This window comes from Girardinichthys multiradiatus, chromosome 9 (assembly GCF_021462225.1).
Source record: "Girardinichthys multiradiatus isolate DD_20200921_A chromosome 9, DD_fGirMul_XY1, whole genome shotgun sequence".
Taxonomy (NCBI): Eukaryota; Metazoa; Chordata; class Actinopteri; order Cyprinodontiformes; family Goodeidae; genus Girardinichthys; species Girardinichthys multiradiatus.
In genome coordinates this window covers 48,025,282-48,048,817 of record NC_061802.1, presented here as the reverse complement: position 1 = coordinate 48,048,817, position 23,536 = coordinate 48,025,282, and the positions used below count along the sequence as shown (strand labels likewise).

The window sequence follows — 23,536 nt, the reverse complement described above, 5'->3', positions numbered from 1 at the left end:
TAAAGAAAAGGATAGCTAGAATCTCTGCAAACCCCACACAACCAGCACACAAACTGTTTAGACTTCTACCTTCAGGTGGCGCAACAGAGCGCTGTCTGCAAAAACCAGCCGGCACAGAGACAGTTTCTTCCCCCAGACTGTTTCTCTGATGAACACTTGACAGGCGCCCATCTAGTACAAGTATTGGGCCAAGGGAATGCCATGATATGGCAGCCCAAACCATCACTGATCCACCCCCATGCTTCACACTGGGCATGCAACAGTCTGGGTAGTACGCTTCCTTGGGGCTTCCCCACACCGTAATTCTCCCGGATGTGGGGAAAACAGAAAAGGTGGACTCCTCAGAGAACAATACATGTTTCACATTCTCCACAGCCCAAGATTTGCACTCTTTGCACCATTGAAACCAACGTTTGGCATTGGCATTAGTGACCAAAGGTTTGGCTATAGCAGCCCGGCCGTGTATATTGACCCTGTGGAGCTCCCGACAGACAGTTCTGGTGGAAACAGGAGAGTTGAGGTGCACATTTAATTCTGCCGTGATTTGGGCAATTGTGGTTTTATGTTTTTTGGATACAATCCGGGTTATCACCCGAACATCCCTTTCAGACAGCTTCCTCTTGCGTCCACAGTTAATCCTGTTGGATGTGGTTCGTCCTTCTTGGTGGTATGCTGACATTACCCTGGATCTTGATACATCACAAAGACTTGCTGTCTTGGTCACAGATGCGCCAGCAAGATGTGCACCAACAATTTGTCCTCTTTTCTGGTACGTCACCCATAATGATGTGTGCATTTCAATATTTTGAGCAAAACTGTGCTCTTACCCTGCTAATTGAACCTTCACACTCTGCTCTTACTGGTGCAATGTGCAATCAATGAAGACTGGCTACCAGGCTGGTCCAATTTAGCCATGAACACTAAAATGACAAGTGTTTCAATTTCATTGTCCAACCTCTGTATATGTAAAGAAAAGAATTTATTGAGAGCAAAGTGTACCGGAGTCAAATTCCTTGTTTGTCTGTACAAACGTGGGAATAAAGCTGATTCTGAAAAGGTTTATTTAAATATTTGGAAGATATATTAAGCTATATTAACCTTTGATTCAGAAGGATGCACTGTAATGCTTGGAGACTGGAACTGCTACATTGATTATACTTTTGACAGAAATGGAGAGGAACCTCACCATCATTCCTCTGTTTTTCTGTCTAACTGTCATGATGTAGAGTTGTTTGGTTTTTGGTTTCGGAGTTTTTCCTTATGTTTTTCACTGTTCAAGTTTTGAAACATGTTTCTGTTTATTTTCCTGGTCATGCTTTTGTTTTGTCGTCTTGTTCCTGTTTTGTCAAGTTTGGTTTTCGGATCTGGTTATGCTTTTGCTTCATGTTTTTCTAGTTTGTGTTCAAGAGTCTCTGTTTTGCTCCAGTCACATTTTGTTCTGTTAATTAAGTTTATCCAGTTCACCTGCTCCATACTAATCTGTCTCCCAGGTCCACCTGGTTTTCATGCCATATATTCACACCTGTTCTGTTAGTCTTCACGGAAACATCTTTCACCCTCATGCTCATGTCTTGTTCTAAAACCAAGTCTTGTTTTTTTTTTGATCATGCCATGCCTGTCTTGCCTGCCCGTTTCTTTTGTTCCTGCCTCCTGTAGTGAGTGAGTTTTCGTTATTAAATCTTTTTTACTTACCATCACGCTGCCTGCTCGTCTGCATTGTGGGGTCCAATTCCAAGTTAACAGTGACAGAACCGTGACACTAACATGCTTAAAAAATCTGATCTGGTTGATTCAATTCAATTCAATTTTATTTACATATAGCACCAATTCACAACACATGTCATCTCAAGGCACTTCACAAATTCAATTCATTCGAATCATACAGATTTTAAGTCAGGTACATACATTCCAATTAATCCTAACTATCAAACACTGCAGTTGGATTCAGTTTATTGTTCAAATTGATTAAGATTTTTTCTATCTAAGTAAACCCAGCAGATTGCATCAAGTCAAGAGCTGGAAAATCTCTGCAGACCCCACACACCCTGCACATAAACTGTTTAGAGTACTACCCCAGGCCGTCGTTACAGAGGACTGTTTACAAACACCAGCCCCCACAGAGAGTTTCTTCCCCCAGGCTGCTTTTCTGAAGAATATTTAATAGAGTATCAAACAACCTCATACTGAAGTTGCAAATCCACCTTTGTATATGTGTATATTGTATATATGTATTTATGGACATAATGATATATGCAGAATATATTTTATAACACAAAAAAGAAACCCACAGAGCAAAGTGTACCGGAGTCAAATTCCTTGTTTGTTGTATGCACGAACTTGGCAATAAAGCTGATTCTGATAGCCGCTTATGCTACATCACTTACCAAAGACCTAGTAATCATGTGTGGGAGGATGCCAATGAGTTTAAAAAAAATATAGTCAGTTTTATTTATAAAGAAATCCATGAACTCATCACTGCTAATAGCTGAGGGAACGAAATTTGGCAACTGTGCTAAAAAGAAACCTCGGATTATTCTTATCAGCCTCTAATAATTATGAAATATATGCTGGTAAAGGTCTTTTTATACGATAGTAGACTATTGTCCTATGGATTTGTAGAGCACCATTTTCTCTCCAATTTTCTAGCATTGTGCTTTAAAGTACGCAGCTCTGAATATCATTGTACAACATTCTGTGCACAAGAGAGATGAAAGAGATAAAAATTTAATTCAACTCAATTCAATTTTATTTATTTAGCGCCAATCCACAACACGTTGTCGCAAGACTCTTTACAAAGTCAATTCAATGATATCATACAGATTTTAACGTCAGGTACATACATTCCAACTGATCCAAACAATCAAACTGCAGTCAGATTCAGTTCATTATTCAAATTGGTTAAAAGGTTTTCCTATCTAAGGAAACTCAGCACACTACTGAAATGCTCTAATACACACTACTGAAACGCTACATGCTCTTACACACACTACTGAAATGCTCTTACACACACTACTGAAATGCTATTACACACACTACTGAAATACTCATACACACTACTGAAATACTCTCATATGCACTACTGAAATGCTTTTACACACACTACTGAAATGCTTGTACACACACTACTGAAATGCTTGTACACACTCTAGTTAAATGCTTTCAAATTATTTCAGTAGAAATGGAAGGCATTTCAATAGAAACGCAAAGCGTTTCAGTAGCAAAGGAGACACGTTGAAATGGGCTAAGTCCTTCTAAGGCAGCACTTACGAGCCGATTAAGTCATAGCAATGCGATGAAGGCTGTTCAAATTCGAAGGCTCCTCCAAAGGGAGCCAACAAATGCTTCCTTCTTTTCCCCAGATATGAAGGATGGCTCCAGTGTATACTTTGTGGCCGACCCAATCCCATGATTCAATGTGGGTCACAGGAAATTGTAGAAACAGAAGTAGAAATGGCAGAGGAGAGAGAAAAGCTGTGAATAAAGTTGTATATATTACGCTTTCTGTGGAACTTATACAAATAATGGCTAGGCTAAAAACATTAACAAACCTACCCACCTTTGTCTTCATTCTCTGGACCTTGTGCTGACAAAAGACATTGAGTGTAAAGAAATAACAATGTTTTCTCATAAACCTGTCCTGACTGACCATTTTTTAATAACCTCTGAGTTTATTTTAACCGAGTACTCCACACCTGAAAGAAAATGTAATTATAGTAGATCATTATCAGACAATGCTGTAACAACCTTTAAAGAATCTGTTCCACTTTAAATTTCCTCATTTTCACAGAAAAAGGAGGAGGGCAATAATTTTGTTTCTTCCCCTTCACAAATTGAATCTCTTGTTCATAGTGTTAGTTCCTCGTTGCGTGGTGCACTAGACAATGCAGTCCCCTTGAAAAAGAAGGTAATTATTCATAGGACACTGGCTCCATGGTTTAAAGCACAATGTTAGAAAATTGGAGAGAAAATGGGGCTCTACATACCTAGAGGATTCCTACTGTTGTATAAGAAGACACTTCGCCAAGCCAGAACAGCTTATTTCTCATCATTAATAGAAGAGAACAAGAATAATCCTAGGTTTCTCTTTAGTACAGTTGCTAAACTTACAAAGAGTCATAGCTCTGTTGAGTCATCCATTCCCTTAGCTTTCAGCAGTCATGACTTTATGGGATTCTTTTTAAATAAAATTGATTCTATTGACATACTCCTGAAGATGATTACTTCATCCTCATGTTAGACCCAATCCCAACCAAATTATTTAAGTAAGTGGTCCCTCTGATTACCAACCCCATTTTAGATATGATTAATCTATCCTTGTATCAAGAGCCACGGTATCCAGGGTAATGTCATCATACCACCAAGAAGGACGAACCACATCCAACAGGATTAACTGTTGATGCAAGAGGAAGCTGTCTGCAAGGGATGTTCGGGTGCTAACCCGGATTGTATCCAAAAAACATAAAACCACGGCTGCCCACATCACGGCAGAATTAAATGTGCACCTCAACTCTCCTGTTTCCACCAGAACTGTCCATCGGGAGATCCACAGGGTCAATATACACGGCCGGGCTGCTATAGCCAAACCTTTGGTCACTCATGCCAATGCCAAACGTCGGTTTCAATGGTGCAAAGAGCGCAAATCTTGGGCTGTGGACAATGTGAAACATGTTTTGTTCTCTGATGAGTCCACCTTTACTGTTTTCCCCACATCCGGGAGAGTTATGGTGTGGAAAAGCCCCAAAGAAGCGTACCACCCAGACTCTTGCATGCCCAGAGTGAAGCATGGGGGTGGATCAGTGATGTTTGGGCAGCCATATCATGGCACTCCCTTGGCCCAATACTTGTGCTAGATGGGCACGTAACTGCCAAGGACTACCAAACCATTCTTGAGGACCATGTGCATCCAATGGTTCAAACATTGTATCCTGAAGGCGGTGGCGTGTATCAGGATGACAGTGCACCAATACACACAGCAAGACTGGTGAAAGATTGGTTTGATGAACATGAAAGTGAAGTTGAACATCTCCCATGCACAGTCACCAGATCTAAATATTATTGAGCCACTTTGGGGTGTTTTGGAGGAGCAAGTCAGGAAACGTTTTCCTCCACCAGTATCACGTAGTGACCTGGCCACTATTCTGCAAGAAGAATGGCTTAAAATCCCTCTGACCACTGTGCAGGACTTGTATATGTCATTCCCAAGACGAATTGACGCTGTATTGGCCGCAAAAGAAGGCCCTACACCATACTAATAAATTATTGTGGTCTAAAACCAGGTGTTTCAGTTTCATTGTCCAACCCCTGTAGAACAACATTTGGGTTAAATGAAGTGAGAAACACTGCACTAAAACATGAAGATCATCTTTGTTCACTATCAGGAATCAGACTGTATTGTGAGCAGAAAAGTAAGACTTTAAGGACAGAACAACCTCTTCTTCAAGAGCATGTTGTGAATGTGACAATTACCAGTAATTGATATTTTTCCTAATACTCCTGTGTTTAGCTAAAAACACAGGTCTGTAGGTCGCGCTTCCCTCAGCTCAGTGTTCATAATTTAAAAATCATAAAAAGACAAAAATGCCATCCAAGGCCAAAACCACTGCTGATCCATAAGATCACAAAGGTTGCAAAACAAAGACCCTGAGATTATTCTCAAGTGAGACAACATTGGAAATAACTGCAGAACCTGATTTGTGTTTGGACTGTTTTGATCCTGTGAAGCTTCCTGAGTTAACAGAAATTTTAGCTTCATCTAAACCTTCAACTTGTATGTTAGACCCAATCCCATTTTAGATATGATTAATTTATCCTTAGTAAATGGATATGTACCACAAGCTTTTAAGGTAGCTGTAATTAAACCTTTACTTAAGAAATCCTTCGCTTGATCAAGATGACTTACAGACCTATATCCAATCTTCCATTCTTATCTAAAATTCTTGAGAAAATAATTGCTAATCAAATGTGTGAGCATTTACACAGCAATGACCTGTTTGAAGAGTTTTAGTCAGGCTTCAGAGCTAATCATAGCACTGAAACAGCTCTGCTGAAAGTCACTAATGATATTCTTATGGCCTCAGATAATGGACTTGTGTCTTTTCTGGTTCTGTTAGATCTCAGTGCTGCATTTGATACAGTTGACCACAATATTCTCTTTAAAAGGCTGGAATATGCTGTAGGGATCAGGGGAACAGCGCTAGGCTGGTTTAAATCTTATCTGTCTGACAGATTCCAGTTTGTTCATGTAAATGATAAATCATCTTTAAACTCCAGGGTTCAGGGTTCAGTACTTGGGCCAATTCTCTTCACTATATATATGCTTCTAATAGGTAAAATTATCAGGCAGCATAGGATAGATTTTCACTGTTACGCTGATGATACTCAGCTTTACTTATCCATAAATCTTGATGAGCCCAACCAGTTAGATAGACTACAAGCATGTCTTGAAGACATAAAAATTTGGATGACTTTAAATTTTCTACTTCTAAATTCAGACAAGAGAGAAGTTGTTGTCTTTGGACTGGAGTCTTTGAAAAAGAAATTGATTAGTCAATCAATTAACCTGGATGGCATTAAATTGACCTCCGATAATAAAGTAAAAAAAACCTTGATGTTATTTTTGACCAGGACATGCCATTAAATCTTATATTAAACAGGTTTCTAGGATTTCCTTCTTTCACCTACATTGCCAAAATTAGAAATATCCTATCCAGGAGTGATGCTGAAAAACTAGTCCATGCATTTGTTACTTCAAGTCTGGACTACTGTAATTCTTTACTATCAGGATGTCCACAAAATCCACAAAAGTTAAAAGCCTTTAGCTGATTCAAAATGCTGCAGCAAGAGTTCTGATGAAAATTAAAAAGAGAGATCATATTTCTCCTATTTAAGCTTCCCTTCACTGGCTCCCTTTTAAATCCAGAATAGAATTTAAAATTCTCCTTCTCTCATATAAAGCCCTTAATGATCTAGCTCCATCATACATCAGAGATCTGACTGTTCCATATATTCCTAACAGAGCACTTCATTCTCAGAATGCAGATTCATTGGTGGTTCCTAGAGTCTCTAGAAGTAAAATGGGAGGCAGATCTTTTAGTTATCAGGCTCCTCTCCTGTGGAACCAGCTCCCAGTTTTAGTCCGTGAGGCAGACACCCTGTCTACTTTTAAAGCTAGGCTTAAAACTTTCCTTTTTGATAAAGCTTATTGTTAGAGTGGCTTAGGTTATCCTGAGCTATCTCTGTAGATATGCTGCTATAGGCTTAGGCTGCTGGAGGACATATTGACCACTTTTACTCTCTTCGCTACATTCTCATACTACTCTCCAATTTTGCATTGTTTGCTGTTATTTCAGCTTTTAACTTGATGTTCTCTCTCTTTTCTCTTCCTAGAAACTTCACCTGGCCTGACTCTACCTGTGTGTGTGTACCTGTAATACCTTTCTGGAGAGGGGCATCGTGCAAGCTTCTGCTGGCAACAACGTGCTGGCTCACCCTCTACCGATGATACACTTGGCCCTGTTTTTCAGAGTTCAACCCTTTCTCTCTCCTAGACATAGCTACTGACTGAGCTTTTCCTGTAACTAATTATACGTGCTCTCTTTCATACTCTAACTTTGAAAACTGGCTCAGAGTTTATCTGTTCTTTCTTTCTAGATGAAACGACTAAAGGAGCTACCTCCATTAACATTTACTTTTCCTTCCCATAGAAAGCACTCTGGGATCAGTGCTTCTGTGTTCTTTTTGTGTCTCTGCTCTGTTCTCTCAAACCCCAAGTCGGTCGTGGCAGATGGCCGCTCACACTGAGCCTGTTTCTGCTGAAGGTTTCTTCCTGTTAAAAGGGAGTTTTTCCTCTCCACTGTCGCTACATGCATGCTCAGTATGAGGGATTTCTTCAAGTCTCTGACTCGATGCAATCTGCTGGGTTTCCTTAGATAGAAAAACTTTTTTATCAAATTTGAATAAATGACTGAATCTGACTGCACTGTTCAATGGTTAGGATTAATTGGAATGTATGTACCTGACTTTGCGAAGTGCCTTGAGATGACGTGTTGTGAATTGGCGCTATATAATTAAAACTGAAATGAATTGAATTGAATATATATGTACGTACAAATAATGGGTGAATGACTGATTGTTTCATGCACACACCTTTTTTGTTTTACTGAAGCTATTTATTCATTTACTTTTCATGATTATTGTAACAGAACACTCAAGCAGCAATCTGTTTTTTTTAGCTTATTTGCTCTGTTAGTCCAATTATTCTATTTTGGAAAAAAAAAAAAAGGTGGCGCAGTTGGTAGCACTGTTGCCTTGCTGCGAGAAGGTCCTGGGTTCGATTCCCGGCAGGGGGTCTTTCTGCATGGAGTTAGCATGTTCTCCCTGTGCATGCGTGGGTTCTCACCGGGTTTGATCATTTTTCTTATTTGATGACGAGAAGCGATGGCTTGTAGAAGCAATTCAGAAGATACAGGTCCTTCTCAAAAAATTAGCATATTGTGATAAAGTTCATTATTTTCTATAATGTAATGATGAAAATGTAATATTCATATATTTTAGATTCATTGCACATTAACTGAAATATTTCAGGTCCTTTATTGTCTTAATACGGATGATTTTGGCATACAGCTCATGAAAACCTAAAATTCCTATCTCACAAAATTAGCATATTTCATCCGACCAATAAAAGAAAAGTGTTTTTAATACAAAAAACGTCAACCTTCAAATGATCATGTACAGTTATGCACTCAATACTTGGTCGGGAATCCTTTTGCAGAAATGACTGCTTCAATGCAGCGTGGCATGGAGGCAATCAGCCTGTGGCACTGCTGAGGTCTTATGGAGGCCCAGGATGCTTCGATAGCGGCCTTTAGCTCATCCAGAGTGTTGGGTCTTGAGTCTCTCAACGTTCTCTTCACAATATCCCACAGATTCTCTATGGGGTTCAGGTCAGGAGAGTTGGCAGGCCAATTGAGCACAGTGATACCATGGTCAGTAAACCATTTACCAGTGGTTTTGGCACTGTGAGCAGGTGCCAGGTCGTGCTGAAAAATGAAATCTTCATCTCCATAAAGCTTTTCAGCAGATGGAAGCATGAAGTGCTCCACAATCTCCTGATAGCTAGCTGCATTGACCCTGCCCTTGATAAAACACAGTGGACCAACACCAGCAGCTGACACGGCACCCCAGACCATCACTGACTGTGGGTACTTGACACTGGACTTCTGGCATTTTGGCATTTCCTTCTCCCTAGTCTTCCTCCAGACTCTGGCACCTTGATTTCCGAATGACATGCAGAATTTGCTTTCATCCGAAAAAAGTACTTTGGACCACTGAGCAACAGTCCAGTGCTGCTTCTCTGTAGCCCAGGTCTGGGGAATGCAGCACCTGTAGCCCATTTCCTGCACACGCCTGTGCACGGTGGCTCTGGATGTTTCTACTCCAGACTCAGTCCACTGCTTCCGCAGGTCCCCCAAGGTCTGGAATCGGCCCTTCTCCACAATCTTCCTCAGGGTCCGGTCACCTCTTCTCGTTGTGCATCCTTTTCTGCCACACTTTTTCCTTCCCACAGACTTCCCACTGAGGTGCCTTGATACAGCACTCTGGGAACAGCCAATTCGTTCAGAAATTTCTTTCTGTGTCTTACCCTCTTGCTGGAGGGTGTCAATAGTGGCCTTCTGGACAACAGTCAGGTCGGCAGTCTTTACCCATGATTGGGGTTTTGAGTGATGAACCAGGCTGGGAGTTTTAAAGGCCTCAGGAATCTTTTGCAGGTGTTTAGAGTTAACTCGTTGATTCAGATGATTAGGTTCATAGCTCATTTAGAGACCCTTTTAACGATATGCTAATTTTGTGAGATAGGAATTTTGGGTTTTCATGAGCTGTATGCCAAAATCATCCGTATTAAGACAATAAAAGACCTGAAATATTTCAGTTAGTGTGCAATGAATCTAAAATATATGAATGTTAAATTTTCATTATTACATTATGGAAAATAATGAACTTTATCACAATATGCTAATTTCTTGAGAAGGACCTGTACAGTCAGTGAGCTCGGAGACTGCCGCGGTGCTATGATGGCCAAGTCTTTTATCAGCGCGCGCGGTCACACTCACCTCTCTGCCATTTTCCCGCCGGCTCCTAAAATTCCTCAACAAAAAAGGCCCTCCATATTGCTGAAATTGCGGTACCCGCAGTCACCGAATTACTTCTCCCAGACTAGTGTCAGGGCAACGGCGGTAACTATGCAACATCCATCTGTTACTTTCAAAGTAAAAGCTTCTTTAATTAAACATCTCCAAAGCCCCGACACCAGTTTGTTATAGAATTCAAAATTAAAATTTTTTGGCATATTTGATTAAAATTCAGGGCTGCACGGTGGTGAAGTTGGTAGCACTGTTGCCTTGCAGCAAGAAGGTCCTGGGTTCGATTCCCGGCCAGGGGTCTTTCTGCATGGAGTTTGCATGTTCTCCCCGCGCATGCGTGGGTTCTCACCGGGTACTCCGGCTTCCTCCCACAGTCCAAAGTCTTGCCTGTTAGGTTAATTGGTAGCTCTAAATTGCCCTTAGTTGTATGAATGAGTGTGTGCATGGTTGTTTGTGTGTTGCCCTGCGATGGACTGGCGACCTGTCCAGGGTGTACCCCGCCTCTCGCCCATAGGCTGCTGGAGATAGGCACCAGCTCCCCCGTGACCCACTATGGAATAAGCGGTAGAAACTGACTGACTGGAAAAAAAAGGGTGAAAACTGAAAATGCTTTTTTGTTTTTTCCCCGATTTATCAATTAATTGAAAGAATAATCGATTATTAAAATAAACATTAGTTGCAGCCCTATTTCACTGAAAAAAAAACTTAATTGCTTGATCTTGGATTATCATATCTAATTTCTTATCCCCAACCCAATCCATTTATTAGCCTGCACCGGGGCTGTTGCTGCTGTGGTCTTTGCAGAGCTTCCCAGATCTGCTAAGATAATAGGACCTCTTCACACTCACACACTAAAAATAGCAGTAGCTGCACTGGGCTTACACAGAAATGACAGCCTCCCACCAGGAGCACAGGGAAACAGATTCATTAAGAGTGAGTGTGTCTAAATATCTGTTTATGGGGAAGAAATGTTTCTCATAGCCTTTCATACCTTTGCCTACCAGCTGCTAGAGATCGGGAGCAGATGGATGGATCGATCTGTAACTCCACATCTTTACAAAAGATAACTTGAGTCTGGGCCTGAGAAAAAAATCTTCCTTTCACTGTGCGGTTTATTAAAGCACCGAGGTTGCATAGACAAAGGTTACAGTTAAGAGCTCTAAGGCTCTAAAAGAGGTATTCACAATTTTGGCCAGGGGATTTGAAGTGGGGGAGGGCAAGAGCAGAACTCCATTATAAATGCTGGCAATTTGCTGGCTTTAGTTCTGACTTCATTTGTGTAAGCACACCCCTTGTCATTGTCACATAACCATCTTGAGTAGTGGGAAATAAATGAAAGAGGTGAAACTTCCATCCATCCTTCTATGCTGCATCTGTGCTGGGTCACAGGGGGCTAGTGATCATCTCCACTGTTCAATAGCTGAGATTGGGGGTATACAATGGACAGGACATCCTGTCTAGTTTCCATAAAATGCTAACATTCTGAACCAAAATGTTTAAAAACTCAAAAAACATCATATTAGTAAAAGTGTTTTATGTTCCTACATCTTGCCAAACATGTTGATTACATTTAGGCTTAATTGATATTCATTAAACATATCACTTGCACCCAAACAGCTGCATAACCTTCTTAATTGTTCCTCATTCAAGAACGTTTAAACGTTCCTCAGCCTACTGTAATTCGCTGATGTCATTTTTCAATGAGAAAATTCTGTCCATCCACAAACACCTTGACCCAAACTCAACAGCCAGCATCTCTGTTGAACTTTCACCCCCTCCAACCCCTTGTTGGTCTTCTCCCTTTCCTCTGCTGCTAAAATCTCGGACATTATTTGTCATTTGCCAGTCTAAGCCCTCTTCCTGCCAGCTCGATCCCTTCCCCACAGTCCTCGTTAATCCTGTCTCTCCTCTCTGCTCCCCATCATTAGTGACATCATCCACTCCTCTCTGTCTTCCGGTATTGTCCCACAGCCTTTAAATCTGCAGCCATTTCTCCCACATCATCACAAAAACCAGGTCTTGACCACTGCAATTTCAGTAATCTCTGTCCTATCTGTAGTAGAGGCTGACATTTTTTCGGGAGTCCCATGGGTCACGGGATTCCCACGGGAAACCCGCGGGACGGGAGACAGCATCAGTAAAGATCCCGTGATTGGGACGGTACAAGATAAAAAATGTACGGGAGCAGACGGGAGCGGGAGCTATCCAATAGGAGGAAAAATAAACTAGGATCAATTGTCTTTGGAAATGTAAACTGAGACTTTGTTATAAACTTTAAGAAAAAAAAACTTGGATCGACGCCGCCATTGTGTAGTTTTTTTCCAAGAAGCCTATGCTATAATGTGAGTCAAACGAACTACACGACCCACAAGCCAACAGTGCTTCTGCTCGGTGTTTTCCACCTGCGTTCAGGATGGAGGGAACAAACGCAGGTGGAGAACTGGACGTGGTAAAATTGGATTTGTAACGTAAAGTCAGAAATAAGGACTTATCTATTAAACTCATAGAGCTGACAGGAAAGTCGCAAATATGACCGAACTTCAGGAGAGTTGAATGTAGCGGTGTTAACATGCAGTCTGCTGCTTGTAAAACGTGTTTAGTTGTAATCAAGTTCACCAGTGATTAAGGGACACTTGTAAAACAGATTCTGGATTAAATCAGCCCTGCATCTCTTCATTCATCAAACCAAAAGTACCATCATGTGTCAAGTCTCATCTGACCAACAAAATTGCTGCATGTGCTCTAAAGATTTAAGAGGTAAGGTACGGAAGCCCGTGAGGGGACATGGGGAAATGTATTACTTTTGCGTCTCCACGCAATACTTTTGTGTTTGGCATTTTGGAGCAACAGCACAGATGATAAACTGCTCATAAAACAAACAGCACTGATGTCATTGATATGGTTTATTTGTCATATGCAGGTTAACACGCAGTAAACAATGTGATAAAATGCTTAGGATAAGAAGAACCGTTCAAATCACGATAAAAACAAAAACACTAATGGCGTACAAAAAAAAAAGTACACATCATGCAGCAGTAATAAGGAAATAGTGTCACAGATGTGGTTTCGTGCAGTTTTATGGTCCAGAGTTCAGTAGTTTGTTTGACAGCTTGTGGATAAAAACTGTCTTTTAGTCTGATTGAAGATAATTTTATTTAATGCTGATTTCAAAATAAAACTCAATAAATCTCAAAACGGGTGTAGTGTTTGTTTCAATTTTGCAGTTATCTGGTTTGGAAACTATCCCACAAAGTATTGCGAAATAACGCAAAGACTATTGCGTGGGGACACAAAAGAGAAAAAATTCCCCATGTCCCATCGCGGACCTCGTAGAAAGGCTTCATCAAGGGAAGATATTAAATAAATATGTTGTGAAATAGAAACAAATTGAATGTACCATTAAATGTACAATTTATTTAATACATCATTAAATATTAAGTGTACCACTAATTACGTCATGTCGTCTTTAAAATTATACTTAATTATTCAGTGGCATATTTAATTGCATTGTAGTCCATTTCATGATATAACGGTACATTTATTGTTTCTAATGATGTATTAAATAAATAAATGGTACCTTTAATTTAATGGCACATTTAATGTTACATTTCTTTCATGTTACATTTACTTCACTTATGGGACATTCACAACATTTATTTATTTAATGATGATTTTATTGTATTAATTTTGTCCAGTTTGACCCTCCATTCTTGATGCCTGTATAGGAGGTCATGTCAGAATTTAAATCAGGTGTTCTGGAGCAGAAACACATCTAAAACTTGCAGAGAAGGGGTCCCTGAGGACCAGGGCTGTGAACCATTGAGGTACAGTTTCTAAATTGTGAAGGTAATGCCTTTTTGGCCTTTTGTTCAACAAGTACAGTTCTCTTGCTAGGTGCCTTTTTCTTTCGTTTCAGCAACTTGAAACATAAAAGTAATGTCATTGTTCAAAGGAAACAGTCACCTAATAAATAAGTAAAATACAACTATGTACATTTTGTTTATTCAACTAAGATAGGCATGGTCTGTTTCCTTGTTTAATATTTTATTATTTCTTCATTATTATTCTTTTTACTTTAACTGGCCTTTACTACAGCTAAAAACAGGGACCTAACTGGTCCTTCAAAGAAAGAAATTGCCAAAAGACTAAATGAAGAAAACAAAAATGGGAGTGGCACAGGAGTGGGAGTCGTTCTGAATGGGAGCGGGACGGGAGTGGGAGTCAATTTACCAGGAGTGGGACGGGACAGAATTTTTTTCGTTATGCTGGCCTGGGATTGGGATGGGACAAGACATTTTTCTGTGGGAGCGGGATGGGACAGGAGAGAAAATCCACTCCCGTGTCACCCTCTAATCTGTACCCTACCCTTCATTTCCAAAGAACTGGATGGCTTCACTCATATCTATAAAATAATTGCTTATTTGAAAAATTTTAATGCCGTTGTCGCCCCCACCATAGCACCATAACTGCACTCTTAAAAATTACAAATGATCTTCTCCTCACTGCTGACTCCGGTCTTCTATCCATCCTCATTCTTCTTGATCTGAGTTTGGCCTTTGATACCATCGGTCACTCCATCCATCTTAACAGACTAACCTCAATTGCTATTTCTAGTACTCGCTTTGATTGGTTCAAATCATATCTCTCTGGACGTGGTCAGTTCATTTAACTTCAGTCTTTCCATTCCCATTTCTCCCGTCTCTACAGGTGTGCCCCAAGGTTCTATCCTTGGGCCCCAATTCCTAAATTGGATTCCTTTCTTTTTCAATTTAACAACTCTCTGCTTTCCCCCTCTACTCAGGTTAAGAGCCTGGTTGTCATGCTTGACAGCAGACTTTCCCTCACTTCTCACATCAACAGTCACTCATTCTGCTTATTTTCACCTTCACAACACCAATCGGCTCTGCCTCACCCTCACAGCTCAATCTAATACCATTCTTGTCCACAGTCTTGTGATATCCCGGATCTACTACTGTAGCTCCCTCCTTTCTTGTCTCCCCAATAAATCCCTTCACAAGATGCAGATAGTCCAGAACTCAGCTGCCTGGGCCATCATCCAAACTCCCTTCTACAATCATATCTGTCCTGTCCTGAAGCAGCTTCGCTGGCTCCTTATTAAATCTTGTATTATTTTCAAAATTCTTCTTCCCACTTTCAAGGCCATCCACCATCTTGCCCCTCCATATCTGTTCTACATGTCTCCATCCCCTCCCGTTCTCTCAGATCAGCCTCCTCCCTCCTCCTCTCTGCACCCTCTGCTCGCCTCACCACCATGGGTGCAGGGTCTCTGGCCCTTGACTAAGGAACACTCTACTCCCTGTCTACAAAACATCACCTCTCTCTCACTGTGCAAAACTGGTCTGAAAACCCATCCCTTTAGATTAGCCGATCTTTCTTAACTCTACTCACAAGTATTTTCCATTTTGATCTTTAATTTGCTTTTACTTTATGGATGTTTGATTTTATTGTCTGTTGGCAAATTTTTGTAAAGTGTCCTTGAATGTCCTGAAAGGCGTTTATAAATAAAATGCATTACTATTAATATTATTAAATAGCAACCTTATAAACAACCAACTATTAACTAGAACATTCCCTGCTCTCCTTTCATTGCTGTGGCAGCCCCCTACTAAGGAATCTTAAAGCTTTATTTTGAAAATATCAATAAGCTTTATTTTGAAAGAATAAAGTAGACCCATTTCCATCACCAAGTCCCAGTAGTAGTATTAAGACCAATGTTGCAATAAATCCATTCACAAGATTTATTGCTGTGTAAAATTTGAAGGCTGTAATTTTGTAGAGTATGTTTTTATTTAATTGAAAATGTAGGCTTTTATTTTGAAAGTTTCATTAAGCGTTATTTCAAAGATCCAATATAGTACCATTTTGAAAGCTGGATGAGTTCCAACAGTAGTGTTAAGCACAGTGTTGCAAGTATCTGCTGTTAAAAAAAAATCAAGGCTTTTATTTTGAAGAGTGGGTCTAGTTTTTATTTTGAAAGTCCAGCGTGGTTGTCTTGTGGGACTGCTTCAGGTCTATTAGTAATATGGAACCTAATTGCTATTGTAAAACCATTGTATATGATATTATCAGCTTTAAAAAGTAACTATGGAAGATGGAGGCTTTTATTTTGAAAGTTTCAGAAAGCCTTATTTAGAAAGGATAAAGTAGTCCCATTTCCATCATTGATTGAGGCGCAGCAGTATTGTTAAGACCAATGCTGCTATTATCTGCTGTCTGAAATTTGAAGGCTTTTATTTTGTAGAGTATGTTTAGGTCTTATTTTGAAAGCCCAGCAGTGTCTTTTCAGGTCTGGGTTAGTTCCATTAGTTATATAAAACCTGCTTCCTATGCAAAATTCCCAGTGTACTATTTTATCAGCTTTAAAAATAAATAGCAACTATAGCAAACATAAGCTTTTCTTTTGAAAGTTCTAATGACTAAAACTGTGAGGCTCTGTTGTAGACCCACTTGGAAGAGCTTATATATTCATTATCTGACAAGTATATGACTGTGGCTCTGATTTTAAACAGCAGCTGGTACACTTAGCTTGAAAGCATGACTCATAAATTCTGTTTTCCAGTGCTGGTTGGAGCTCCTTTAGTATTTAGGATCAATATAAATCCTCATTTTGCTGTAAGATGGGTTAAAACTGTAGGAGTGAATCTGTACAGTATCTGTCAGTTTGACCTTGAAGAGCCAGGTTGAGACTTTCTCCTCTGTCAGCAGAGGCAGAGTTCTGATGCTGTTGTGATGGCCCCTCAGCTGTCAGCACGCGCATGTCTGTGTGTGTGAGAGTGTGTGAAGCTGCACTTGATTGTGTCCCCCTGAGTCTGCATACCTTAGAGTCTCAACAAGAGGTCTGAACAAATCGGCGATGTACAAAAATCGTACATGATATTTGAAAGGTTTTCGAACTGTGGGCAACAGCCGTCCCTTGCCCCTGATTGTGGACATTTTCATAGCTCTTCTTTATTTACAGTATAAGATAGGACAATGGAAATAAATTTGGTCACTTATGGATTCCTGCTCAAACTGTTACTGAAAATGCACAAGAAAAGGCTTCAGAATTTGTTGACTCTTGGCGATCGAGAGGGGTTTCACAGGAACCCGTGAGGCGTAGAGCGATTACAAGGAGATTGTTTGAAAGCAGAAACCCGGTCCTACAAACCAACATTTCACTGAAAAAAAAAAAAACGGCTAGTAAACTGACATCTCCACTGTAGCAATGTGATTGTCCAACAAACTTTGTGGCGCTTGAAGTCTAAATTTAGAGAAACCGTAGCAGGTATCAACATACCTTTAACACTTCTGAAAAGATGACGGAATTGTCTACAAACTGAAAGTTAAATTGTGTTTCTAGGTGAAAATATGACACAACAAAGGCTCAAAACAAGTGACATTTTGATAAATACAATGGGGAGAACAAGTAATTGATACACTGTCGATTTTGCAGGTTTTCCCACTTGGAAAGCATGTAGAAGTCTTTAATTTTTATCATAGATACTCTTCAACTGTGTGACAGAATCTAAAATAAAAATCCAGAAAATCACATTGTGTGATTTTTAAGTAATTAATTGGCATTTTATTGCATGACATTAGTATTTGATCACCTAACAACCAGTAGAAACCGGCCTATTATTTCTTCTTTAAGAAGCCCTCCTGTGGGGAATTTCATGTTGGGGTTCATTGGGGGTTGGGGGCTCATGGGGTTGGGATCGGAATTCATTGGGGGTTAGGACTATTTTATTCTGTGGCCGCTCTGGTTGGTGGGCTAGTTTGGACCATGTAGACCCTTCTTTTGTACATGGCCCTCTCCAGATGAGGATGGGGGTCATTGGGGACTGGGGTCGGGGTGGGCGGTTGGGGTCCGGGCCGGGGTCGCTCAGGTTCAGGCACGGGCTTGGGCTAGCCTGGACCAGGTTCAGGTGCTGGGGCGGTCTGCCTGTCTCCACCCCCAGAGGGAAGGGGACCACCTCCTGGGTCCGGGGGCTGGTTATCCCTATGGGGTAGGGGCACCTGGACCTGGAAGTATAGAGTATGTATGGGGAGTGTGAGTGAGTGTATGAAGTCCATTGTTGTTTGTCTTTACGTTGGGTGTTTGGGTGTGTTTTTTTGTGTGTATGCATGAGGGTGGGAATGTGTGATTGTGACTGTGTTTGCCTCTTTTTTGTGTCAGGCTGGGTCTTGGGCTGCTCCCTCTCCTGGATCAGTTTAGGCCCCCCCATCACATGGGGGCCTATTTCCTACCCTCATACCACTGCCACCTTTTCCAGTGGCACGATTTGGCCAGCCCGGAACAGCTCCGCACGGCTCTGAACGTTGTGTGTTGCATTTCCACAGAGCTGCTTTTGCTCCGCTAAAGGGGAACACTTCCTGCAGGCGCGGCTCAAGCCAGTGCATGTCCAGGCCCGTCTGAAGTTTGCCAATGACCATCTGGATGATCCAGAGGAATGGGAGAAGGTAATGTGGTCTGATGAGACAAAAATATAGCTTTTTGGTCTAAACTCCACTCGCTGTGTGTGGAGGAACAAAAAGGATGAGTACAACCACAAGAACACCATCCCTACTGTGAAGCATGGAGGTGGAAACATCAATCTTTGGGATGCTTTTCTGCAAAGGGGACAGGACGACTGCATCGTATTGAGGGGAGGAGGGATGGGGCCATGTATCGGGAGATCTTAGCCAACGACAACCTTCCCTCAGTACGGATATTGACGATGGGTCGTGGCTGGGTCTTCCAGCATGACAACAACCCAAAGCACACAGTCAGGGCAAGTAAGGAGTACCTCTGTAAGAAGCATCTCAAGGTCCTGGAGTGGCCTAGCCAGTCTCCAAACCTGAACCCAATCGAAAATCTTTGGAGGGAGCTGAAAGTCCGTATTGCCCAGTGACAGCCCCGTAACCTGAAGGATCTGGAGAAGATCTGTATGGAGGAGTGGTCCAAAATCCCTGCTGTAGTGTGTACGAACCTTGTCAAAAATAACTGACAATATCTAATATCAATAATTGCAAACAATGTTTCTGTACCAAATATTAAGTTTTTTTTCCTGACGTATCAAATACTTATGTCATGCAATACATGCTAATTAATTACTTAAAAATCACACAATGTGATTTTCTGGAGTTTTGTTTTAGATTCCGTCACTCAGTTGAAGATACAGATTAAATACTTCTTGCAAAATACTTGTTCCTCCCCACTCTATCTTGTGGGGGCCGCATTAATAAATAATGAAATAAAGTTCATATATAGAGTCCAGTTTGGAAGTGGATAGTAGTAGGTGTCCCATGCAGACCGCAATGACCATCATTCTGCAGGCTTCAGTGCCTATCGTCAGTCTGGATATTGGTACATTGAACTTTTTCATTGGGATTTTAGTCTGCTCTGCAGAATCTGTGTGTGTGTGTGTGTATGGTGGCAGTTGTTACTGCAGACTCTTGAAGATGAAAGACCTGCAGGGAGTTGTCTCCTAGCAACCATGGCTTCTGCTGCTCTGTTGCCCTTGGGTACTGCACATAGTTTGTTCAGCAGGTAGATATATGCCAATGAGAATAGTAGCATAAATCATCTCTCAGTGTCTCTCACATAAACATCATGCATGGTCTTATAGCTGCACCACTGTGGTGAAACTTCACAAATAAAGAGTTTTAATTAAAACTCAGGTTTGAGCGGACTACTAACAACTGCAAAAAACAGTGACATCCAGGTTACATAATCAGAAGCTTGAATACTGGAGTGACAGCCCAGGCCTTTCTGCATCAAGTTTGGACATTTTATCCAATACTGTCACACTTTCAGTTTTTTCGCATTTTGTTACGCTAGAATTAAAAACCCTATAAAAATATATTCTTGCCATTGTGTGACTGACTAATGCAAAGTAGTGCATGACTAAATAGGAAGGTTTTCAAAATATTGTTCAGAAATAAAAATCTAAAAGTGTGGCATGTACTTGCCTCGTTAACTCTGGACCCTTAAATAAAAAAAGTGCAACCCCTTGCCTTCAGGAGTCCCCCAATTTGGATTCTGAATCCACTTGTGTCAAGCAATCTTTAAACAACTCACAGAGTGAGAGCAGAGACAGAGACATTGGTTGGAGTTTATGGGAAGATGGATGCAGCTAAATACAGGACGATCCTGGAAGAACCTGTTAGAGGCTGCAGAAGATTTAAGGCTCGAGTGAAGGCTTACACAAACAGGCAAAACTATGATGGAATGGTTTAGATCATGTGTTAGTATGGCCCAGTCAAAGCACAGACCTAAATTCAATTGAGAATCTGTGGACTTAATGTTCAAAGATATTTTCCATCTAATCTAAATGTGCTTGAACTGTGCTTATTCATCTAATCCAAGCTTTAGCTAAATTTTCAGTTGAAAGATATGAATAGAAGGTAGAGAAAAGCCCAAAAAGACCTGCAGCTGGAACTGAAGAGAAAGAAGTTCTTACAAAGAATTACCTGAAGGGGGTCAATATCAATGCATGTTTTCATTTTTTATCGGAAACAATTTTGAAAACCGTTAATTATTTTCTTTCCGGTTCAACAAGTAGCTACAACATCCATCCATCCATCCATCCATCCATCACACTTGAGTGTGCAGGGTTGTGGGTGGGCGGTATCTTTCTCCAGTGGTTTTTGGCACCCTAATCTGCTCAGCAGTCAATCACAGGGCAACAGACAGTGACAAAAAAAATTAAAAGAAAATTATATTGATAAAAATGATATATAAGAATGACAAAACACTCCTGGTGTTTGAATTATATTAATTTCCCTTATTAAATGGAAAAATGGGTCTTTGATTGTAATTGCGGGGTGCTGGCTGTGTGCTTATTCACCAAATCAAACCCATCTCCCCAGTTACTCATCTCACCTTCAGTTAAAAGCTGACCTGGGCAGCCTCACCTAACATGGGCAAAACAGACAGATCTGCTACACAGACTTAATTTATTTCATTTTTATTTTACACATGTTATGCAGGATCTGTTGTTCTGTTATATCATAACATTAATATTCTAATTGTAATACCACTACTACTAATAATAATACATTTCATTTAAAGGTGTCCAGTATTGTGCATGAACGCGTTTATGAGCTATGGTTGACTTTTTGCTGGTTTCACAGTTTTCTGCATCTTACTTGGACGATGTCATCACCATCCAGATCTGGAAGGTGCCTGTCTTTCACCTGTGACATGGTCTCCACCGGATCCAAGTTGAGGACTGACAGTGAACCCAGTCAAGTGCACTGTGGCACAGCATTAAATGGAGTACCTTGGCCACATTGTTGGTCGGGGGTTGGTCAGACCTCGAGTGGTGAAGCAGGATGCTATCCACTCTTAAATTGTGCCTACCACAACGAAGAAAGCCCAGGCTTTTATGGGAGTGAAGGGATTATATGGGTAACAAATCCCCAAACTTTGCCAACAGACCTGTGGTACTGACTGACCTCATGAGAACATCGCTGTCAAACAAAGTGGGATGGACAGAGAACTGTCAAAGAGCTTTTCGGGGACCTGAAGAGTGTCAACTCAGCATGGGTGTCATGTCTTTCTACTATGCCAGAGGTTTCTGGAATTACAGACTTGGAAATAAATGGCTGAGAAAGAGTGTTTGGAAATGAAGTGGGCCGAAGACAGCCTTGGACAACATTTTGTCCAAGAGACTGACAATAGTGCCTAGCAGTGGCTAAAACAAATAAAATATTCCAATACACGTCTCACAAATTGGTACGCAGCATTATGATTTTATTGTACAAAACTGATCAGGAAAGTCTTGCCTAGAAGTGAACTGTCTTTATGGGTTCATGAGGGCTGAGTACTATACTCAAGGAGAGAGCATGTTGAATGATCACACTGTGTGATGACCCCAGACTGACTGAAAATCACAGCTGAGCCAAATCACCTGAATATAACAGTGGTATAAAAAATAAGTTTTAAATTGTGGAGGGGGTGGAGGGGTTTGAGTGCTCAAATGATCCTAGAGGCTATGTTGTCTGGGGCCTAAATGCCCCTGGTAGGGTCTCCCATGGCAAACAGGCTCTAGGTAATGGGTCAGACAAAGAGTGGTTCAAGAATCCCTCATGAAGAACAAAATATCGAGGCACGTGACGTTGCCCGGTACGGCGGAGCCGGGGTCCCACCCTGGAACCAGGCCTGGGGTCGGGACTCGTCGGAGAGCGCCTGGTGGCCGGGTTGCTCCTCGCGGGACCTGGCCGGGCCAAGCTTGAACGAGAGACGCGAGGCCATCCCCCAGTGGGCCCACCACCTGCAGGGGGAACCGTGAGGGACCGATGCAAAGATGATTGGGTGGCGGACGAAGGTGGAGACCTCAGCGGCCCAATCACTGGATGCTTAGGCTGGCTCTAGGGACGTGAAATGTCACCACGCTGGGGGGGAAGGAGCCTGAGCTTGTGCGGGAGGTCGAGAGATATCGACTAGAAATAGTCGGGCTCGCCTCCACGCAGTGTGGGCTCTGGAACCCATCTCCTTGAGATGGGTTGGACTCTCTTCTGCTCTGGAGTGGCCCACGAGGAGAGGTGGCGGGTTGGTGTGGGTTTGCTTGTTGCCCCCCAGCTCAGCCGTCTCGTGTTGGGGTTTACCCCAGTGGATGAGAGGGTCGTATCCCTGCGCCTTCAGGTTGGGGAGAAGTCTCTGACTATCATTTCATCCTACGGGCCGAGTGGTAGTGCAGAGTACCCGGCCTTCTTGGCGTCCCTGTCGGGGGTGCTGGATAGTGCCCCTCCCAGGGACTCCATTATTCTGCTGGGGGACTTCAATGCCCACGTGGGGAACGACAGTGACACCTGGAGTGGCGTGATCGGGTGGAATGGCCTCCCCGATCTGAATCCGAGTGGTGTTTTGTTATTGGACTTCTGTGCTAGTCACGGATTGTCCATAACGAACACCATGTTCAAACATAAGGGTGTCCATCAGTGCACTTGGCACCAGGACACCCTAGGCAGGAGGACGATGATCGACTTTGTTGTCGTATCATCAGACCTTCGGCCGCATGTTTTGGACACTCAGGTGAAGAGAGGGGCTGAGCTGTCCACTGATCACCACCTGGTGGTGAGTTGGATCCGCTGGAGGAGGAGAAAGCCGGACAGACTTGCATAGTGAGGGTCTGCTGAGAACGCCTGGCGGAGCCCTCGGCCAGGGATGTATTCAACTCCCACCTCCGGGACAGCTTCGACCAGATCCCGGGGGATGTTGGAGACATAGAGTCCGAGTGGACCATGTTCTCCGCATCTATTGTCAATGCTGCTGCCCGTAGCTGCGGCTGTAAGGTCTGCGGTGCCTGTCGCAGCGGCAATCCCAGAACCCGGTGGTGGACACCGGCAGTAAGGGATGCTGTCAAGCTGAAGAAGGAGTCCTATCGGCTGTGGTTAGCTTGTGGGACTCCTGA

At 41.9% G+C, this 23,536-nt stretch overlaps 1 protein-coding gene and 1 long non-coding RNA gene across 5 annotated transcripts in view; one reads left to right on the top strand and one right to left on the bottom strand.

The window, feature by feature from the left end:
- The window catches only part of arhgap39 (Rho GTPase activating protein 39), a 120,927-nt gene that overhangs the window by 89,833 nt on the left and 7,558 nt on the right, over nt 1-23,536 (bottom strand). Inside the window, exon 1 of one of the 4 annotated variants that reach the window (XR_007039656.1) lies at nt 10,110-10,346. The exons of 2 other annotated variants lie outside the window; for them this stretch is intronic. Coding sequence is in view for 1 of the 2 variants with exons in the window: in XM_047374906.1 (XP_047230862.1) it covers nt 10,110-10,120 (11 nt within the window). In the remaining variant the exon portion in view is untranslated. Of the gene's footprint in view, nt 1-10,109; nt 10,347-23,536 lie in introns of those variants that run through there. One more of the 4 variants, XM_047374906.1, reaches the window with a different exon arrangement.
- On the top strand, nt 716-21,855 carry LOC124873885. Its single transcript, XR_007039659.1, has 2 exons — nt 716-769; nt 21,255-21,855. It is a non-coding gene; the product is annotated as an uncharacterized LOC124873885 (long non-coding RNA).